This window comes from Pristiophorus japonicus, chromosome 5, assembly GCF_044704955.1.
Source record: "Pristiophorus japonicus isolate sPriJap1 chromosome 5, sPriJap1.hap1, whole genome shotgun sequence".
NCBI classification, from domain to species: Eukaryota; Metazoa; Chordata; class Chondrichthyes; family Pristiophoridae; genus Pristiophorus; species Pristiophorus japonicus.
The window spans coordinates 215,084,041-215,106,349 of record NC_091981.1 but is presented as its reverse complement, the minus strand read 5'-3'; the positions used below and the strand labels follow the sequence as shown (position 1 = coordinate 215,106,349).

Genomic DNA, 22,309 nt, shown 5'->3' with positions numbered 1-22,309 from the left:
TATCTCCAAGCTTGCAGATTACACTAAGCTGGGTGGCTGTGTGAGCTGTGAGGAGGATGCTAAGAGGCTGCAGGGTGACTTGGACAGGTTCGGTGAGTTGGCAAATGCATGGCAGATGCAGTATAATGTGGATAAATGTGAGGTTATCCACTTTGGGGGCAAAAACATGAAGGCAGAATATTATCTGAATGGCGACAGTTTAGGAAAAGGGGAGATGCAACGAGACCTGGGAGTCATGGTTCATCAGTCATTGAAAGTTAGCATGCAGGTACAATAGGCGGTGAAGAAGGCAATTGGCATGTTGACCTTCATAGCTCAGGGTTTTGAGTATAGGAGCAGGGAACTCTTTCTACAGTTATACAGGGCCTTGTGAGGCCTCACCTGGAATATTGTGTTCAGTTTTGGTCTCCTAATCTGAGGAAGGACATTTTTTTCTATTGAGGGAGTGCAGCGAAGGTTCACCAGACTGATTCCCGGGATGGCAGGACTGACATATGAGGAGAGACTGGATCAACTGGGCCTGTATTCACTGGAGTTTAGAAGAATGAGAGGGGATCTCATCGAAATATATAAAATTCTGATGGGACAGGACAGGTGAGATGCGGGTAGATTGTTCCCGATTTTGGGGAAGTCCTGAACCAGGGGACACAGTCTAAGGATAAGGGGTAAGCCATTTAGGACAAGATGAGGAGAAACTTCTTCACTCAGAGACTTGTTAACCTGTGGAATTCTCTACTGCAAAGAGTTGTTGATGTCAGTTCATTAGATATATTCAAAAGGGCGTTAGATATGGGCCTTACGGCTAAAGGGATCGATGGGGTATGGAGAGAAAACAGGAAAGGGGTACTGAAGTGAATGATCAGCCATGATCTTATTGAATGGTGGTGCAGGCTCGAAGGACCGAATGGCCTACTCCTGCACCTATTTTCTATGTTTCTATGTTTCTAAATCCATGCTGACTCTCTCTGATGAGCTAAAAATTCTCAAAGTGTTCAGTCACTCCATCCTTAATTATCGACTCTAGTAGTTTCCCGACAACAGATGATAGGCTAACTGATCTATAATTCGCTGGTTTGCCTTTCTCACCTTTCTTAAATAGCAAAGTGACATATGCAATTTTCCAATCTTAATCTTGTTTTTCTCACACATTTCTTATTTGTCTCTCCTGATTTAATTAATTTATATCATTTAGTTTTCCTTTTACCTTTTGTATCTAATACAAGATTTCTTTTTCATTTATTTTAGAATTATTATTTGTATTACCTTTTCCACCTGAGCCCTCGCTCTCCCCTTCCCATTTACTAATTTAAAGTCCTTATGACTGCCCTATTTATCCTTTCCACTCGAAGCCTGATTCCATCCAGGTTCAGGTGGAGCCCGTCCCAACGGAACAGTACTAGCGCCATTGTCCTATGAAATGCACCATAGGTCCAAAGTCATCTGTTCCTCCGAAGCATGCTACACTTTCCACATGAAGACCGGAATTTTGCTCCCTTTTATACTTGGTTACCTGCAGTGTACAGGTGACCCTTAGGTCTCCAGCTGCACCCTCTGGTGGTACAGGTACAGGGCGAAGGTACATTCAGTAGTCAGGTGTTACAGTACATACATTAACATGCATACATATAGGTTGCAAGTCTATGGAGCAATCTCTCTATTCAGTGGCACCTCATTGGAACAATCTCTCTCACCATTGACTGATCGCTTCTGTCATCTAAAGCTCACCTGTCATCTATTCCATCAGCATCGGTGCCCTTGAAACTATCTCACCTTAGTCCTCAGAATTCCACCACAATCAGCCCCAACACCAGCAGCACTGGGCAAACCAGCAACACCAACAACAACACCAACCTTCTCCGCAATCAACTGATGCTGCACAGTACAGGGGGTTAAACTAATATGGCAGGGGGATGGGAACCTATGCAGGGAGACAGAGGGAAGTAGAATTGGGGCAGAAGCAAAAGGTAGAAAGAAGAAAAGTAAAAGTGAAGGGTAGAGAAACCCAAGGCAAAAAGCAAAAAGGGCCACATTACATCAAAATTCTAAAGGGGCAAAGGGTGTTAAAACGACAAGCCTGAAGGCTCTGTGCCTCAATGCGAGGAGTATTCAGAATAAGGTGGATGAATTAACTGTGCAGATAGCAGTTAACGGATATGATGTAATTGGTATCACGGAGACATTGCTCCAGGGTGACCAAGGCTGGGAACTCAACATTTAGGGGTATTCAACACTTAGGAAGGATAGACAGAAAGGAAAAGGAGGTGGGGTGGCGTTGCAGGTTAAAGAGGAAATTAATGCAATAGTAAGGAAGGCCATTAGCTTGGATGTGATGGATTCTGTATGGGTGGAGCTACGGAATACCAAAGGGCAGAAAACGCTAGTGGGTGTTGTGTACAGACCACCAAACAGTAGTAATGAGGATGGGGACAGCATCAAACAAGAAATTAGGGATGCGTGCAATAAAGGTACAGCAGTTATCATGGGCGACTTTAATCTACATATTGACTGGGCTAACCAAACTGTTAGCAATGCGGTGGAGGAGGATTTCCTGGAGTGTATTAGGGATGGTTTTCTAGACCAATATGTCGAGGAACCAACAAGAGGATTGGCCATCCTAGACTGGGTGATGTGTAATGAGAAAGGACTAATTAACAATCTTGTTGTGCGAGGCCTCTTGGAGAAGAGTGACCATAATATGGTAGAATTCTTTATTAAGATGGAGAGTGACACAGTTAATTCAGAGACGAGGGTCCTGAACTTGGGGAAAGGTAACTTCGATGGTATGAGACGTGAATTGGCTAGAATAGACTGGCGAGTGATACTTCAAGGGTTGACGTTGTATAGGCAATGGCAAACATTTAAAGATCACATGGCTGAACTTCAACAATTGTTCATCCCTGTCTGGAGTAAAAATAAAATGGAGAAGGTGGCTCAACCGTGGCTAACAAGGGAAATTAAGGATTGTGTTAAATCCAAGGAAGAAGCATATAAATTGGCCAGAAAAAGCAGCAAATCTCAGGACTGGGACAATTTTGTAATAGATAAGAGGAGGACAAAGGGTTTTATTAGGAGGGGGGAAATAGAGTATGAGAGGAAGCTTGCTGGGAACATAAAAACTGACTGCAAAAGCTTCTATAGATATGTGAAGAGAAAAAGATTAGAAACATAGAAACATAGAAAATAGGTGCAGGAGTAGGCCATTCGGCTCCTTCGAGCCTGCACCGCCATTCAATGAGTTCATGGCTGAACATGCAACTTCAGTACCCCATTCCTGCTTTCTCGCCATACACCTTGATCCCCTAGTAGTAAGGACTACATCTAACTCCTTTTTGAATATATTTAGTGAATTGGCCTCAACAACTTTCTGTGGTAGAGAATTCCACAGGTTCACCACTCTCTGGGTGAAGAAGTTTCTCCTCATCTCGGTCTTAAATAGCTTACTCCTTATCCTTAGACTGTGAGCCCTGGTTCTGGACTTCCCCAACATTGGGAACATTCTTCCTGCATCTAACCTGTCTAAACCCATCAGAATTTTAAACGTTTCTATGAGATCCCCTCTCATTCTTCTGAACTCCAATGAATACAAGCCCAGTTGATCCAGTCTTTCTTGATATGTCAGTCCCGCCATCCCGGGAATCAGTCTGGTGAACCTTCGCTGCACTCCCTCAATAGCAAGAATGTCCTTCCTCAAGTTAGGAGACCAAAACTGTACACAATACTCCAAGTGTGGCCTCACCAAGGTCCTGTACAACTGTAGTAACACCTCCCTGCCCCTGTACTCAAATCCCCTCTCTATGAAGGCCAACATGCCATTTGCTTTCTTAACCGCCTGCTGTACCTGCATGCCAACCTTCAATGACTGATGTACTAGCTTTTTATCTTGGTCAAGGAAAGTCAAAACACTATTGGAACACAAAAGGTTGCGTGCCTTATTGAAGGCGCGTTCCTGGGCTTCCCCCCAGAACCAATCGCACCCCTTCCTGAGTAGCACGTGGAGAGGCTCCAGCAGCGTGCTTAAGTTCTGCATAAAGTTCCCAAAGTAATTGAGTAGCCCGAGAAAGGCGCGGAGTTCTGAGACATTCCGAGGCCTGGGTGCCAGGCGACTTACTTCTGTTTTGGACTCTGTTGGGCGGATTCCATCAGCGGCAATCCTTCTGCCCAAAAATTCAACCTCGGGTGCGAGAAACAGGCACTTGACTCGTAGGCCTACCCGATCCAACCGCTTTAGTACCTCCTCCAAATTACAGAGATGGGAGTCGGTGTCCCTGCCCGTGATAAGTATGTTGTCTTGAAATACAACCGTCCCCGGGATGGACTTGAGCAGACTCTCCATGTTGCGCTGGAATATGGCAGCTGCCGACCTGATGCCGAATGGGCATCGATTGTACATGAAAAGGCCTCGATGTGTGTTGATGGTGGTGAGTAGCTTGGATTCCTTGGTCAATTCTTGCATCATATACGCAGATGTGAGGTCTAATTTTGAGAAAAGTTTACCTCCAGCCAATGTGGCAAATAAGTCCTCCGCTCTGGGCAGCGGGTACTAGTCCTGTCGGGAGACTCTGTTTATGGTAGATTTGTAGTCCCCACAGATTCGTATGGATCCATCAGGCTTCATGACTGGGACGATGGGACTTGCCCAGTCGCTAAATTCCACAGGTGATATGATGCCTTCCCGCAGAAGCCTGTCTAGTTAGTGTTCAATCTTTTCCCTCATCACATAGGATACAGCTCTGGCCTTGTGATGGACCGGTCTAGCATCCTGTGTGATGTAGATTTTGACTTTGGCCCCTTTGAAAGTGCCCATACCTGGCTGGAAGAGATGTTCAAATCGCTTTATAACTGTTGAGCAGGAGGTCCTTTCCTCTAATGACATGGAATGGACATCACCCCATTTCCAGTTTAGTTTTGCCAGCCAGCTTCTCCCCAGCAGTGCTGGGGGGTCTCCGGGGACAATCTACAAGGGAAGTCAGTTCACTGTCCCTTTGTGTGTGACAGAGAGCATGGCGCTGCCGAGGACTGGTACGATTTCTTTGGTATAGGTCCTTAGTGTGGTGTCGACCCTTGTGAGTTTTGGTCTGTCTCTTTTATGCGGCCACAGTTGTTCAAATTGTTGAGCGCCCATGAGAGATTGACTCGCTCCTGTATCCAGCTCCATGTTGACAGATATCCCGTTGAGTAGGACCCTCATCATTATAGGAGGCGTCCTGTTGTAGGAGCAGCGGCCATTGATCGTGTTGACCCGCTGTACATCGGTGTCCCGGGTACTGTCCCCACCATCTTCTGGTCCGCTTTCCGACCCATCTGATTCGTATACCAGCCGAGCTGCCGTTTTTTTGCACATGCGGGCCAAATGCCCTGTATATTCACAATTTCTGCAAACAGCCTGCTGAAATCGACATCCCCTTGACGAGTGCCCACCCCCACACCTCCAGCACAGACCTGTTCTATTGTTTAAAGTGTTCCCAAAGAATGAGCTGCGTCTGGCTGATGTCTCTTGAGCTTCTCTCAGTTTGTAGTTGATTGCTCGCATTGTGGGTTGATGAGGTGTGAACGGCCGTTCCTGTGGCCCTTGATGGCTTCTGCCTGCTGTGGACAGCCTGTTATCCCGGTTTTGTCTGTGTGTGGGGGTAGCAGCTTGTTTAGTGCTGTGAACTTCTTGTTCTGATATTTCGTTATTTGTCGTACCTGCATTGTAAATCAACCTCGTTTCTTCTTCCCCTACCAAGAATGTCTGTGCAACCAGTGCTGCTACCTCGAAGGTCAGGTTCTTGGTCTCTATGAGCTTTCGGAATATGCCTGCGTGGCCTATTCCTTCAATGAAAAAGTCTCTCAGCATTTCTCTCCTCAGTTCATCGGAGAACTCACATAAACTGGCCAACCTCCGAAGTTCCGCCACGAAGTCGGGTATGCTCTGGCCCACACAGCGTCTGTAGTTGTAGAACCTGTGTCTGGCCATGTCGCTGGCTTCAGGTGGTCTCTTACCAGTGTGCTCAATTCTTCAAACGACTTGCTTGCTGGTTTCTCGGGTGCCAACAGATCCTTCATTAAAACGTATGTTTTTGAGCCACAGCTGGTCAAGAGATGGGCTCTTCTCTTGTCTGCCTTATCATTGCCTAACCAGTCTTTGGTTACAAAGCTTTGCTGGAGCCTTTCTATAACGTCCTCCCAATTGTCTCCCGCATTGTACTTTTCATCTGATCCGTTGTTCGCCATTCTGTGGATTCTGTAATTACGTAACTTGTCGCCACTGTAAAGTCCTGTCCCCTCAGTGCAGATTCACACGAGGCATGTAGTGAAGTCAAGGTCACTCTGGACCTGCACCTTTATTTCACAGCTCTGGAATGCTGCACTTGCCTGAGACCTGTCCTTATATACCTGTCTCTTGCAAGTGCACCCCTGGTGGTAAGGTATGCTGGTAGTTACAGGTCATATCTTATTACAGTCATGTATAGCATGTTAGGATACAGTTACATATAATAATGTAAGATACATGACATTGGGCAGCATATTGCCAGTATGGAGCGGCTCATTAGTGCGGTGGAACACAACACCGACTCTGTTGAGGCGATGAGGCAAGCAATGGCTTCTGGCCATGTCATGCAACCCCCCAAGCCCACACCATCGAGGCCGACAGATCCCGAGGAGCCGGAGATGCCGGCACCTTCAATCACGCTCCCTACCTTCTCTCCGAGACAAATACGTCAGCAGCGCTCCGGCTGCCCTTCTGCACAACGTGATGGAGCAGAGGTGGTGAGGGGCAGGGGTGCGGCTCGCCATGGTGAAGGTGGACCCATGAAGAGGACGATGGGCCTCACATCGAGGGAGGGAAGAGAGGTTGTGGTAGTGGATCGAGAGTTGGGTGCTGGTGGTGGATATGTTGTTTACTCCTCATTAAGTTGTGGCTGTTTTTTCACATGGGTCATTGTCAAAGTCACTTGACTGGTCTCGGAACAACTGTATATATGTTAGATTCAATTGTTTGCATGTTCTGTCACTTTGGCATTCAATACAGTCACATTATTCACCCACTCTTGGTCAGTGTCTCATTTTTACATTATCTGGGGTGCGTCCTAAGAAAAAGACAAATCTCCTTCAGGTGTATGAGGAATCTCTTGCCCTCCACATATGACACAACTGATTAATGGGTCCTGTCATTAGGCGATTGTGATACGACAAGTAAGGGTCATCAATGCAGGAATGCTGCCATTCAATGAGAAACAGTCGCACTGCTTGCAGGGCACACATTAAGGCTTCCACTTCAGTCCACTTTTTCTTAGGTCCACCATCGCGGAGTCCCACCCCTGATATCACATATTCCTCAGTGACATTGCAGTCCATTATATATCTTTTTCCGTCTTCTATACGTGAGGTCATGCTGTTCTCACTATCACATGCTGCGACATACCATGTTCTCATTTTCGCCTATTTACTCTGACAGAAGCTCATACCATCTGTGCATTCACATTCTCTCAATTACTCTGTTCTGCAATGGTCTAAAAACTCTTGTCGGGCATCGCCATTGAGCCTTTACCATCTCTCAGAACTCATTACCGCTTCCTCTATCACACCTTCCCTTCAACAGAGAACTTTTCATTTAGATGTCTGAACTCATTCTGTGCAGCTTAAGGTCGATCAGATAACTAATTCTGAGCCTCTGATAATGCTGCAGCATATGGACGCTACCCGGGATGTGCAGCGCTGCAGCACACTGAGCGATTCTCCCTGCCGTCCGATTCACAACCAGCTCAGACCATCTTTTTGCCAGCGGTCCTTCTGGCGGGCGGGAGCACGATCTCAGAGGATCGTACATGAGGAATATTTCTGTTTTTGAGCCTCCGGCATGGGGAGGCGGCAGGAAGTTGCACCGGCGGTACTTCACCGAGAAATCTCCTGCTGGGCAGGACCTGGGAGGCGGATGGGCGATACCTGAGGAATCTGTGGAAAAAAATGTTTTCGGGAGGAACCTCGGCGGCTGTGGGCGGAACTCTGACCAAGTTTGGGCCCTTAGTCTTCTGATGAGAGCACTGACTGCTCATTTATTTAGGTCACCAAGGATGCTACTATCTTTCTTTCATTTTTACATGTAAGAGTAAATAATTCAGTCTTGAAGGGCTGGATTTTTCGCTTGTGGCCGCCTCTGTTTTCGCCCTGGAGGGGCTGCAATGGCGGTATTAAGCTCTTCCGGGCGGACAGGTGACCAGCTTCCAGCAGCTCGCTGGGGTTTTCGGGGCCGGTTTCGGCAGGGCGCGGAGTATCACCAACCGAAGAGGCGAGCCGGTGTGCAACGCCCTGGTTTACGATACCGGCTTGATTTTTGGCTCCAGCCTGATCCATAGCGCTCCACAGAGTGCCCTGCTGGGACTGCCTGTGAAAGTGGGCGGTCCAACCTATAGCAGCTGCGGTGAGCTAAGTAATGTCCACCTCAGGTAAGTGTGATTGGTTTTTTTTGCGATTTATATTGTGGTGGTATGAGTTACTTATTGGGAAAGTTTTTGGTGGGGTTTTTTCAGGTTTTCTTTTTTCTCCCCAGGCCTCTCTCAGAGTGCTCCCGGGTCGGCTATTTAACTCGGGATTTTTGAATGCTCAGCCGGCCTACTGCCCTAGAGAGGTGTGCAACACCTCCCTTAGCGCTCTGCTCCACACTCAGGGCCCAGCTGCCCAATTTTTTAGAATGAGGCGCAAACTTTTTCCAGGCGGTATCAGAACTGCCCTGCCACTATTACTGCCCGAAATCTCAAAAGCCGAAAATCCAGCCCTACAGTTCCTATGTCAAGCTTGTTCACTTCAACATCATACTTCTTCAGATAATTAATCAATTGTCACAGATGGAAAGGGACATGAAGTTTAAACGTAGACTATGTTTATCCACATGTCATTTACCTAGAATGATTCCAGAGCTTCCAGATATCTTGTGTGCTCAGGAAGACATCATTTAAAATTAGGTCTACACAGGAATGATAATGATGATGCAACTAGATAAAGCCATAAAACAGCAAATAGAATTTGTGGTTTTGCATCTAGAAGCATAGATTACAAAAGGAAGAGGTAATATTAAACTCCCACAAGACCTTAGGCCACATTTGGAGTACTCCATAAACTTAAGCTCATCCAAAACTCAGCTGCCCATTACTTAACTCACACCAAGTCCCGTTCACCCATCACCCCAGTGCTCACTGATCTACATTGGCTCCTGGTTCAACAATGCCTCAAATATAAAATTCTCATCTTTGGGGTTCAAATCCTTCCATGGCTTCACCCCACCCTATCTCTGTAACCTCCTCCAGCCCTCCAACCCTCCGAGAACTATCCGTTCTTCCAATTATGGCCGCTTGTGCAGCCCCGATTTCCTTCGCCCCACCAATGGCAATCGTGCCTTCAGCTGTCCTAGGCCATAAACTCTGGAATTCCCTCCCTAAACCTCCCCGCCTCTCTACCTCTCTCTCTTCTTTCAGATACTTCTTAAAACCTATGTCCTAATATCTCCTTATGAGGCTCGGTGTCAAATTGTGTTTGATAATGCTCCTGTGAAGTGCCTTGAGACATTTTACTACATTAAAGGTGCGATATAAATGCAAGTTGTTGTTGTGCCAAATTATAGGCACCTATTAAGAGAAAGATATAAAAGCAATAGAAGGTTACTAGTGGATGAGCGGTTACAGTTATGAAGAGAGACTTGAGAAGTTAAGCTTCTCAAGTTCGGGCTTGAATAAAGCTCCTCCCACAACCAGCTCCTGCTTCCTCCCGACTCGACTCCCGCTTCCCGCCTCCGGACCTGACTCCCGCTTCCCCCCCCCCCGCCCCCGGACCGGACCCGACCCGGCCCGACCCCCCGGACTGGACCCGACCCGACTCCCACTCCCCCCCCCCCCCCGCCTGCGCCTCCGGACCGGACCCGACATCGACACCAACCCGACTCCCGCTTCCCCCCCCCCGCCCCCGCCCCCGGACTGTACCCGACCCGACTCCCGCTCCCCCCCCCGCCCCCGGACTGGATCCGACCTGACCTCCCTCTCCCTGACCTGACCTCCCTCTCTCTCCCTCCCACCGACCCGAACCGAACCGACCTCCCTCCCACCAACCCCCGACCCGACCCAACGCCACCTACCTGTAAATCTGGTGCTGGGGGCGGGCCCGGCCCGAAGTATCGGGCCCGGCCCGTTCAGCCTCCCTCCCCCTTCTCCTTTCCCCCACCCCCAATCTCCTTCCCCCACCAATCTCCTTCCCCCCCCAATCTCCTTCGCCCCCCAATCTCATTCCCCCCCTCATCTCCTTTCCCCCCCGCCAATCTCCTTCCCCCCCAATCTCCTTCCCCCCCCCAATCTCCTTCCCCCCCCCAATCTCCTTCCCCCCCATCTCCTTCCCCCCCATCTCCTTTCTCCCCTTTATCCCCTTCTCCCCCCTTCCCCCCTCCCCTTCTCCCCCCTCCCCTTCTCCCCCCTCCCCTTCTCCCCCCTCCCCCTTCTCCCCTCCCCCTTAACCCCCATCCCTCCCCCTTCTCCCCCATCCCTCCCCCTTCCCTCCCTCTGCTCCCCCCCTCTCTCCCTCTACCCCCCTCCTCCCCCTCCCCTCGCTGTCAGAAACACAGACACTGACAGACAGAGAATGAGAGACACACACAGACAGACAGAGAGCTAGAGACACTGACAGAGACACACTGGGGGGGCATCCCAGAATGCTGTTGGAGGGCTCCCGGTGCTGCAGTCGGTAAGTAGAAAATGTTTTATTTATTGATTTAAAAAAAAAATTATTTCTTATTAATTTTTTTGGATTGATTTATTGGTTGATTTATTGATGTATTTATCATTTATTATTGATGATGGCTCTTTATTTGTAAAACTGAAGTGTTTAATGTTTGTAAACTTCCCTTTAAACCCCCCCCCCATTCCTTACGCCTGATTTGTAACCTACGCCTGATTTTCTAAAGTGTAGACAAGGTTTTTTCGAGCGTACAAAAATCTTCACTTACTCCATTCTAAGTTAGTTTGGAGTAAGTTTTCACTGACGAAACTTTGAAAACAGGCGTAAGTGGCCGGACACGGCCCCTTTTGAAAAAAAAATTCTGTTCCAAAGTGAAACTGTTCTAACTGACTAGAACTGGAGCAAACTAAATGACGAGAATTCCGATTTCTAAGATACTCCGTTTTACACCAGTTGCTCCTAAAAATCAGGAGCAAATCATGTGGAAACTTGGGGCCATGGTACCTAGACGCACTTTGAGCTATTTTTTCCCTCAGTTTTTGAATCAAAAATTGACCAATACAAGGTACCATCGGTGCATCCTTGCAAAATCCATATTCACCATTATTTATATTTTTATATAAACCCATGCCCATAAATGTCAACAAGCTATTTAATTGCAATGACCATTACAACTAAGCTCAATTCTGACATCCACACAAACACACATGCTTAACATAGACATAGAAACATAGAAAATAGGTGCAGGAGCAGGCCATTCGGCCCTTCGAGCCTGCACCACCATTCAATATGATCATGGCTGATCATGCAACCTCAGTACCCCACCCCTGCCTTCTCTCCATACCCCCTGATCCCTTTAGCCGTAAGGGCCACATCTAATTCTCTTTTGAATGTCCAATGAACTGGACTCAACAACTTTCTGTGGCAGAGAATTCCAGATTCACAACTCTCTGGGTGAAAAAGTTTCTTCTCATCTCAGTCCTATATGGCTTACCACTTATCCTTAGACTGTCACCCCTGGTTCTGGACTTCCCCAACATCAGGCACATTCTTCCTGCATCTAACCTGTCCAGGCCTGTCAGAATTTTATATGTTTCTATGAGATCCCCTCTCATTCTTCTAAATTCCAGTGAGTATAAGCCTAGCCGATCCAATCTTTCCTCATATGTCAGTCCTGCCTTCCAGCAGGAGCCTCTGGATTGCCAACATGAGTGAGCGTCCTGTTCGATTTTCCCATTCCTAATCTTGGGGTGGGGAGGGCAATTGGAGTGGTCCTACTAGTACTCTGGCTGAAATTAAGTAACTCAACACAAACCTGGGATCAAACCTGGGACATTTTTGGAAACATCCTCATAAATCTCCTCTGTATCCTCTCGAGTACAATCACATCTTTCCTGTAATGTGGTGACCCGAACCGTACGTAGTACTCTAGCTGTGGCCTAATTAGTGCTTTATACGGTTCTAACATAACTTCCCTGCTCTTATAGTCTATGACTCAGTTAATAAAGTAGAGAATCCGTATGCCTTCCTAACCACCTTATCTACCTGTCCAGCTACCTTCAGGGATCTGTAGACATGCACTCCAAGATCCCTCTATTTCTCTACACTTCTCAGTATCCTGTTGTGTATTCCTTTGCCTTGTCAGCCCTCCCCAAATGCATTACCTCACATTTCTCCGAATTCCATTTGCCACTTTTCTGCCCACCTGACCAGTCCATTGATATCTTCCTACAGTCTACAGTTTTCTTCCTCACTATCAACATCACGGACAATTTTTGGATCATCTGCAAATGTCTTACTCATGTCCCCTACACTGAAGTCTAAATCATTGATATATACCACAAAAAGCAAGGGACCTAGTACTGAGCCCTGCTGAGCCCCACTGGAAACAGCCTTCCTGTCACAAAAACACCCATCGACCATTTCCTTTTGCTTCCTGCCACTGAACCAATTTTGGATCCAACTTGCCACTTTGCCTTGGATCCCATGGGCTTTTACTTTTCTGACCGGACTGCCATATGGGACCTTATCAAAAGCCTTGCTAAAATCCATGTAGAGTACATCAAACGCACTAACCTCATCAACCCTCCTTGTTACCTCCTCAAAAAATTAAATTAAGTTAGTCAGACACAACCTTCCCTGAACAAATCCATGCTGACTGTTCTTGATTAATCCGTGCTTTTCTAAATGACGATTAATACTGTCACTTAGAATTTCTTCCAATAACTTTCCGACCACTGAGGTTAGGCTGACTGGTCTGTAATTACTCGGTCTATCCCTTTCACCCTTTTTAAACAATGGTACAACATTAGCAGGCCTCCAGTCCCCTGACACTTTACCTGTAGTCAGAGAGGATTGGAAAGTGATGCTCAGAGCCGCTGCTATTTCCTCCCTTGCTTCTCTTAACAGCCTGGCATACATTTCATCCGGACCTGGTGATTTATCTAATTTCAAAGATGCTAAACCTCTTATTATTTCCTCTCTCACTATGTTTATCTCATCTAATATTTCACACTCCTTCTCCTTAACTACAATGCCTGCATCGTCCCTCTTATTTGTGAAGACAGCTGCCAAGTATTCATTGAGAACCATACCACATCTTCCACCTCAACACACAGTATACCTTTTTGGTCTCTAATAGGCCCTACTCTTTCCTTAGTTATTCTCTTGCTCTTTATGTATTTATAAAACATCTTTGGGTCTTCCTTGATTTTACTTGCCAATATATTTTCATGCCCTCTCTTTGCTTTCCTAATTTTGCTTTTATTTCACCCCTGCACTGTAAAAAGTATAAACTGTTCTAGGTTTCTGCAGTATTTAACTTGGGTTATCTGATGTTAATTCTCCTTTTTTACCTTATCCTACTCTGCATGCCCCTTGACATTCAAGGGGCTCTAGATTTTGGAGTCCCACCCTTTTTCTTTGCTCTGACATTGATTTATCTTCAAGTAGCTGTTTCCAGTCCAATTTTGCTAAATCACATGTCAGCTTAGTAAAATTGGCCTTTCCCCAATTGAGAACTTTTACTCCTGGTCTATCTTTGTCCTTTTCCATAACTATGCTAAATCTAACTGAATTACCACCAAAATGTTCTCCCACTGATACCCCTTCCACCTACCCAGCTTCATTCCTCCAAACTTTGTCCAGAATCATGCCCTCTCTTTTTGGGCTTGCTATGTATTGGCTAAAAAACGTTCTCCTCGATACATAAGAACATGAGAACATAAGAAATAGGAGCAGGAGTAGGCCATTCGACCCCTCGAGCCTGCTCCGCTATTCAATAAGATCATGGCTGATCTGATCTTGGCCTCAACTCCATTTCCCTGCCCGCTCTCCATAACCCTTAACACCTTATTGTTCAAAAATCTGTCTATCTCCAACTTAAATATATTCAATGACCCAGTCACCACAGCTCTCTGGGGTAGAGAAATCCATCGATTCACCACTCTCTGAGAGAAGACATTCCTCCTCATCTCCGTTTTAAATGGGTGACCCCTTATTCTGAAACTATGCCTCCTAGTTCTAGATTCTCCCATGAGGGGAAACATCCTCTCAGCATCTACCCTGTCAAACCCCTTCAGAATCTTATACGCCTTAATAAGATCATCTCTCATTCTTCTAAACTCCAATGAGTATAGGCCCAACCTGCTCAACCTTTCCTCATAAGAAAACCCCTTTATCTCAGGAATCAACCTCGTGAACCTTCTCTGAACTGCCTCCAATGCAAGTATATTCCTCCTTAAAAAAGGAGACCAAAACTGTATGCAGTACTCCAGGTGTGGTCTCACCAATGCCCTGTACAGTTGTAGCAGGACTTCCCTCCTTTGATACTCAATCCCCCTTGGAATAAAGGCCAACATTCCATTTGCCTTCCTGCATGCTAACCTTTTGTGTTTCATGTACAACGACACTCAGATCCCTCTTACCACAACAGTTTGTTATCTCTCCCCATTTAAATAATAATTTGCTTTTTTATTTCTCCTATCAAAGTGGATAACCTCACATTTTCCCACATTATACTCCATCTGCTAAATTTTTGCCCACTCACTTAGCCTATCTATATCTCTTTGCAAATTCTTTGCAACTTGCTTTCCCACCTATCTTTGTATCATCAGCAAACTTGCCGACATTACACTCAGTCCTTTCATCCAAGTCATTAATGTAGATTGCAAATAGTTGAGGCCCCAGCACTGATCCCTGTGGCACCCTACTAGTTACAGTTTGCCAACCTGAAAATGACCCATTTATCTTGACTCTCTGTTTTCTGTTAGTTAGCCAATCCTCTATGCATGATAATATATTACCACCAACTCCATGAGCTCTTATCTTGTGCAGTAACCTTTTATGTGACACCTTATTGAATGCCTTCTGGAAATCCAAATACACGACATCTACTGGTTCCCCTTTATCCACCCTACTCAGTACATCCCCTCAAAGAACTCCAGTAAATTTGTCAAACATGATTTCCCTTTCATAAAACCATGCTGACTCTGCTTGACTGTATTATGATTTTCTAAATGTCCTGCTGCTACTTCCTTAATAATGGATTCCAGCATTTTCCCAATAACAGATATTAGGTTAACTGGTCTATAGTTTCCTTCTTGCTAACTCCCTCCTTTCTTAAATAGGGGCATTACATTTGCGGTTTTCCAATCCGCTAGGTCCTCTCCAGAATCCAGGGAATTTTGGTAGATTACAACCAATGCATTCACTACCTCTGTAGCCACTTCCTTTAGGATGCAGGCCATCAGGTCCAGGGGACTTGTCCACCTTTAGTCCCATTAGTTTGCATAGTACTTTTACTCTAGTGATAGTGAATTTTTTAAGTTCCTCTTCCCAATAGCTCCTTGATTATCAATTGTTGGGATGCTTTGAGTGTCTTCTACCATGAGGACTGATACAAAATATTTGTTGAAAGTCTTTGCCATTTTCCTGTTTCCCATTATTAATTCCCCATCCTTGAAGGGACCAACATTTACTTTAGCTACGCTCTTCCTTTTTGTATATCTGTAGAAGCTCTTACTGTCTCTTTTTATATTTCTTGCTAGTTTACTCTCATAATCTATCTTCTCTCTCTTTATTTTTTTTTAGTTGCCCTTTGCTTGTTCCTAAAAATTTCCCAATCCTCTGGCCTTCCACTAATCTTCGCAACATTGTATACCTTTGTTTTAATTTGATATTATCCTTTGCTTCCTTCATTAGCCACGGATGGTTCATCTTTCTCTTAGAGTTTTTCTTTCTCTCTGGAATATATCTTTGCTGAGAGTTATGAAATATCTCCTTCAATGTCTGCCACTGCTTATCCAACATCTTACCCTTTAATCTATTTTCCCAATACATTTTAAGAATTCTGTGCCCTCTATACCTTTTACATTGATTTTATCCCAATTACTATTAGGGTAGTTGAAATCCCTTACTATTACTGCCCTATTGTTTTGCAAATTTGCCTACATATTTGCTCTTCTATCTCCCTGTGGCTGTTTGAGGGGTCAATAGTACACTCCCAGCAGTGTGATTGCTCCTTTTTTGTGTTCAGTTCAATTCCTATTTCCTCATTTGATGATCCTTCTAACATATCATCCCTCCTCACAGCTGTAATTGTATCTTTAACCAATATTGCAAGCTTCCCTCCTTTTTTATCCCCCCTCTATCGCATCTGTAACTAGGAATGTTGATCTGCCATCCCTGCCCTTTTTTCAGCTATGTTTCAGTAGTAGCTCTGATATCATAAGTGTCTATCTGATATTCTCTGCTGAAGCTTTATTTTTGGAATTGATTTGTCTTAAGACTATTTTTAACAGCTGTGTAAGAACATAAGAACATAAAAATGATTCTTAACAGGGTTTATCACTAATGAGGCAACACAATAGCAACTATAACAAAATTATTCTTGTTTAACATTGTATAGGTGGTATTACAGCCCCTTAGACACTGAAATTGTAAATAAAAAAGAAACTTACCAATAAAGAAACATGCAGATTATTCCTATGGTGATTAACAATTGAACCATTAAGATGAGATACACTTTTCTAATGAAAGCTGTAAAAAGAGTAAAGGATAGCAAATATTAGTGTTCATCAGAAAGAGTAAAAGCTCTTTCAAGATATCCCTATTTTTGTAAGTTGTTTAATTCTCCTTTAGACCTCACATCTCCCTGTGTCACAGACCCTCCTCAATCTATCTGCAACCATTGACATGGTCGACCACACCATCCTCCTCCAACACCTCTCCTCTGTTGTCCAGTTCAGTGGGATTGCACTTGCTTGGTTCCATTCTTATCTGATCATAGCAAGAACTTCTCCAGCAATAGCTTCTCTTCCCGACCCTCCACCATTACTTCTGGAACCCCTTGGCGACATCATTCACAGATGTGGGGTCAGTATCCACACATAAGCTGATTAAACTCAGCTCTATCTCTCCCTCACCTCTCTTGACCCCTCTACCACCTCTGTGTTGTCAGACTGCTTGTGTGACATCCAGTCTTGGATGAGCCACAATTTCCTCCAGTTAAACTTTGGGAAGATCAAATCATTGTCTTCGGCTCCTGTCACAAATTCTGTACCCTTGCCAACATTTCCATCCCTCTCTCCAACCACTATCTCAGGCTAAACCACACTACTTGCGATCTTGGCACTCTATTCGACCCACAGCTGAACCTCTGACCCTATATTCTCCATCACAAACTATTTCCACTTGTGTAACTTTTCCAGCTTCTGCCCCTACCTCAGTTCATCTGCCACTGAAACCCTCATCTATGCCTTTGTCACCACCAGACTTGGCTATGAAAATACTCTCATTGCCAGCCTCCCATCTTCCATCCTCCATAAATTTCAGCTCATCCAAAGTATCCTATCCTGCGCCAAGTCCTGCTGATCCATCACTGTTGATCTTGATGACCTACTCTAGCTACCAGTTTTCCATCGCCTCAAATTTTAAATTCTTATCCTTACGCTTAAATCCCCTATACTTTGGCCCTCCCCATCTCAGTTAGCTTCTCAAGCCCTACAATCACCCCAAACTCTCCGTTCCTCTGACTGGCCTCTTGTGCACCCCTTCTTAACCCCATCACTGGCAGTAGGACCTTCCGTCGTCTAGACCTTACAGTCTGGAATCCTTTCCCTAAACCATCTGGCTTGCCACCTCCCTCCCCTCCTTAAAACTCATCTCTTTGACCAAGCTTTTCAGCACGCCTCTTAATATCTCCTTCTTTGGCTCCGTGTCCAATTTTTTAATTACACTTCTCTGAAGCGCCTTGGAATCTATTCTATGTTATATAAATTGTTGTTGTTTGTTAAATGGGGAGGCTGATGGTGATGGGAGAGCTTTGGGAGAGTGAGCTAGGAGTTGAGTTGCAATGTGTTAAAGGGCCTTGACGAGGAACGGGAGGTTAGATATGATATGATGGTTGGACAGGATGGAGCGCTCAAGGGTTTTTCTTTCCAAAGTGAGATATACTTTTGAAGGCAAAGGGAACAATGCCTGAGCTGTGTCAGCTGTGGCTCAGTGGGTAGTGCACTCACCTCTCAGTCAAAAGGCTGTGGGTACAAGTCTCACTCCAGGAATTTGAGCACTAAAATCTAGACTGACACTCCAGTGCAGTGCTGCATTTTTCAGACATACCATCTTTCAGATGAAATGTTAAACCGAGGCCCCAACTGCTCTGTAAAATGGACGTAAAAGATCCCATGGCACTATTTCGAAGAAGAGCAGGGGAGTTATCCCCGCTGTCCTGGTCAATATTTATCCCTCAATCAACATAACAAAAACAGATTATCTGGTCATTATCACATTGCTGTTTGTGGAAGCTTGCTGTGCGCAAATTGGCTGCTGCATTTCCTACATTACAACAGTGACTACACTCCAAAAGTACTTCATGGGCTGTAAAGTGCTTTGAGATGTCTGGTGGTCGTGAAAGCTGCTACATAAATTCAAGTCTTTCTTTCGGAGCATAGGGAACCATTTATGATGTTAGCGAGCAGTGGGGAAAGGAGAGGTAGGTAAATGTTCAGGAGCTGAGTGAGGTTGGGCTGGTCTTGGATCTGGCCTGGAGATGGCACAGGTTGAACAGGTTCCCACTGGTTCTGTATAGTTCCATCCAGCGCGGAGCTTGTTGACTGTGAGGTGGAGCATGGCGACGAGAAAGATTGAGAGGAGGGTTGGGGTGATGACGCAGCCCTGTTTGACCCCGGTCCGGACGTGGATTGGGTTTGTGATAGATCCGTTGGTAAGGATCATGGCCTGCATGTCGTCGTGGAGCAGGTGGAGGATGGTGACGAACTTTTGGGGGCATCCAAAATGGAGGAGGATGCTTCATAGACCTCTGCGGTTGATAGATTATGAGGGGGCTTGACAAGTTTGATGCAGAGAGGATGTTTCCTGTAAAGTCCTCACACAATACCACAAATCCACATGAGGCACATTCTATGGACAAGGTCATTCCATGACCTGAACCTTTATTCACAGGATGAAGAAGTGATGACTCTGCGTGGGACCTCCCGTTATATACCTGTATGACCAGGTGAGGAGTGTCTCCCACAAGTTTACCCCCTGTAGTCAAGGTGTGTATTTCTTACGTATATACAGTATTGCAGTGTTGTTACATAAAGATTACATGCATGACATCACCTCCCCCTCAACATCTTATTGGGATCATAGGTTAAGTCTCTCGGGTGGTCTGCGCTCTCTCGTGGAGTGCCGCAGTTAGGGCTCTGGTTGTTGAGCCTTGGCCTGCGTGTCTGTCACCTGTGGTGATTCCGGCTTGTCCGGGCTAACCGCAGGGACTGTGCATGCTGCTGAATGTTCTCGTTGCTCATTCACTGGCGGTGGTGTGAATACCATCTCATGATCTTCCTCAGGTTCCTCAGTGTCCATGCTGAACCTTTTTTTTACTTGGTCCAGAAGCTTGCGGCATATCTGCCTATTGTTAAGTTTAACCACTATGACCCTATTCCCCTCTTTATCAATTACAGTACCCTCAAGCCATTTGGGCCCCAAAGCGTGATTGAGAACAAATTCGGGGTCATCAATTTCTATACATCTCCCCCTTGAATTTCGGTCATGGTACTCATTTTGGGACTGGCGCTTGCCCTCAACAATATCGGACAGGACTGGATGAATGAGGGACAGCTGAGTTTTGAGTGTTCGTTTCATGAGTAGCTCCGCGGGCGGGACGCCCGTGAGCGAGTGCGGTCGGGACCTTTAGGCCAGCAGGAGGCATGATAGGCGGCAATGAAGGGAGGGTCCTTGAATCCGGAGCATGCCTTGTTTTATGATTTAGACCGCACGTTCCGCCTGGCCATTGGAGGCCGGCTTGAACGATGCTGTCCTGACATGGTTAATGCCATTACCCGACATGAACTCCCGGAATTCGTAGCTTGTGAAACATGGGCCATTATCGCTAACAAGGAAGACTGTCAAGCCGTGGGTCGCAAAGACCGCGCGCAGAATCTCCACGGTGGTGGATGTCATGCACGAATTCAAAATGATGCACTCGATCCATTTTGAGTACGCATCAACCACAATGAGAAACATTTTCCCATGAACAGGCCCGTGTAGTCTACGTGAATACGTGACCATGGTCTGGTGGGCCAGGGCCACGGGCTGAGCGGGGCCTCCATGGGGGCATTGCCCAGCTGGGCACACGTCTTGCACCTGCGAACACAGTGTTCCAGGTCTGAATCAATTACCGGCCACCATACATGTGACCGGGCAATGGCCTTCATCAGCACGATGCCTGGGTGCTCGATGTGAAGTTCCCTGATGAATGCTTCCCTGCCCCTCTGGGGCATGACTACCTGGCTGCCCCATAGTAGGCAGTCGGCTTGGATGGAGAGCTCATCCATCTGTCTGTGAAACGGTCTGACCTTCTCAGGGCATGTTCCGTGTGCGGGCGCCCAATCCCCAGTCAGGACACATTTCTTAATTAAGGATAGGAGGGGATCTCTGTTAGTCCAGATTTTGATCTGGCGGGCTGTGATAGGGGAGCCTGCGCTGTCAAAGGCATCAACAGCCATGACCATCTCAGCACTTTGCTCCGCTGCCCCCTCAGTGGTGGCCAATGGAAGCCTGCTGAGTGCGTCAGCGCAGTTTTCGGTGCCGGGCCGGTGCCGGATGGTGTAGTCATACGCAGCGAGCGTGAGAGCCCATCGCTGTATGCGAGCTGACGCATTGGCATTGACAGCCTTGCTGTCTGACAGCAGGGATGTTAACGGCTTGTAGTCCGTTTCTAATTCGAACCACCTGCCAAAAAGGTATGATGCATCTTTTTCACCCCGTAGACACATGCGAGTGCTTCTTTTTCAACCATCCCGTATCCCCAACAGGTTGTAGTTGGCCCTCAGCATTACCCTGCTGCAACACGCACCCAACCCCATAGGACGATGCATCACATGTCAAAACCAATTTCTTACTGGGGTCGTACAGGGTCAACAACTTATTTGAACAAAGTAGGTTCCGCGCCCGATTGAAAGCCCGTTCCTGATACTCACCTCCAAAACCAATCACAACCCTTACGCAGGAGCATGTGTAGCAGTTCCAACAATATGCCTAAGTTCAGCAGAAAGTTTCAGAAATAGTTCAAGATTCCCAGAAATGTGTTGCAGGGCCTGGGCGCTCGTCGAATCGCCTCCGTTTTGGATTCGGTAGGCCGAATTCCGTCTGCAGCAACCCTCCTGCCCAGAAACTCGACCTCGGGAGCCAAAAACACACACTTAAACTTCTTGAATTGCAGGCCTACCCGGTCCAGTTGGTGTAGCACCTCCTCCAGGTTGTGGAGGTATTCCTCGGTGTCATGACCGGTGATGACGATGTCGTCCTGAAATACGATTGTTCCGGGAATGAGGCTTTCCATGTTTCTTTGAAAAATCGCAGCCGCTGATCGAATGTCAAACGGACACCTGTTGTAAACAAACAGTTCCTTGTGCGTGGTGATGATGGTCAGTAGTTTAGATTCGTCAGCCAGTTCTTGGGTCATGTAGACTGAAGTGAGGTCCAACTTGGTGAACAGCTTGCCGCCTGCCAGCGTGGCAAAATGATCCTCCACTCTCAGGAGCAGGTATTGGTCTTGTAGGGACACCCGGTTGATAGTGGCCTTGTAGTCGCCATAGATCCTGACCGAGCTATCTGCTTTTAGGACGGGAACGATGGGGCTCGCCCAGTCGCTGAATTCAACGGGCGAGATGATGCCCTCTCTCAGCAACCTGTCCAACTTGCTCTCAATTTTCTCCCACATCACATACGGCACAGCTCTGGCTTTGTGGTGCACTGGTCCGGCGTCCGGGGTGATGCGAATCACTACTTTGGTACCTTTGAATGTCCCGACGCCAGGTTGAAATAGTGACTCAAATTGCTGTAGGACCTGTGAGCATGAACTTCGATCCACAGATGACATGACGTGCACATCCCCCCATTTCCAGTTCATCTCAGCTAACCAGCTCCTCCCCAACAGTGCAGGACCATTGTCCAGGACAATCCAGAGCAGCAGCCGGTTCACCGATCCATTGTGTGTGACCACCAACATTGCACTGCCGAGCACTGGAATGATTTCTTTGGTGTACATCCGTAATTGCGTCTCAATGCATTCTAGTTTGGGTCTGCTGGTTTTGAGTGGCCA

The 22,309-nt window shown here is 46.5% G+C and overlaps 1 protein-coding gene across 1 annotated transcript in view; it reads right to left on the bottom strand.

Annotated features, from left to right (window-relative positions):
• The window catches only part of LOC139264138 (protein lifeguard 1), a 53,325-nt gene that overhangs the window by 24,092 nt on the left and 6,924 nt on the right, over positions 1 to 22,309 (bottom strand). Inside the window, exon 3 of the mRNA XM_070880223.1 lies at positions 16,659 to 16,737. Coding sequence (XP_070736324.1) covers positions 16,659 to 16,737 — 79 coding nt within the window. The remainder of the gene's footprint in view (positions 1 to 16,658; positions 16,738 to 22,309) is intronic.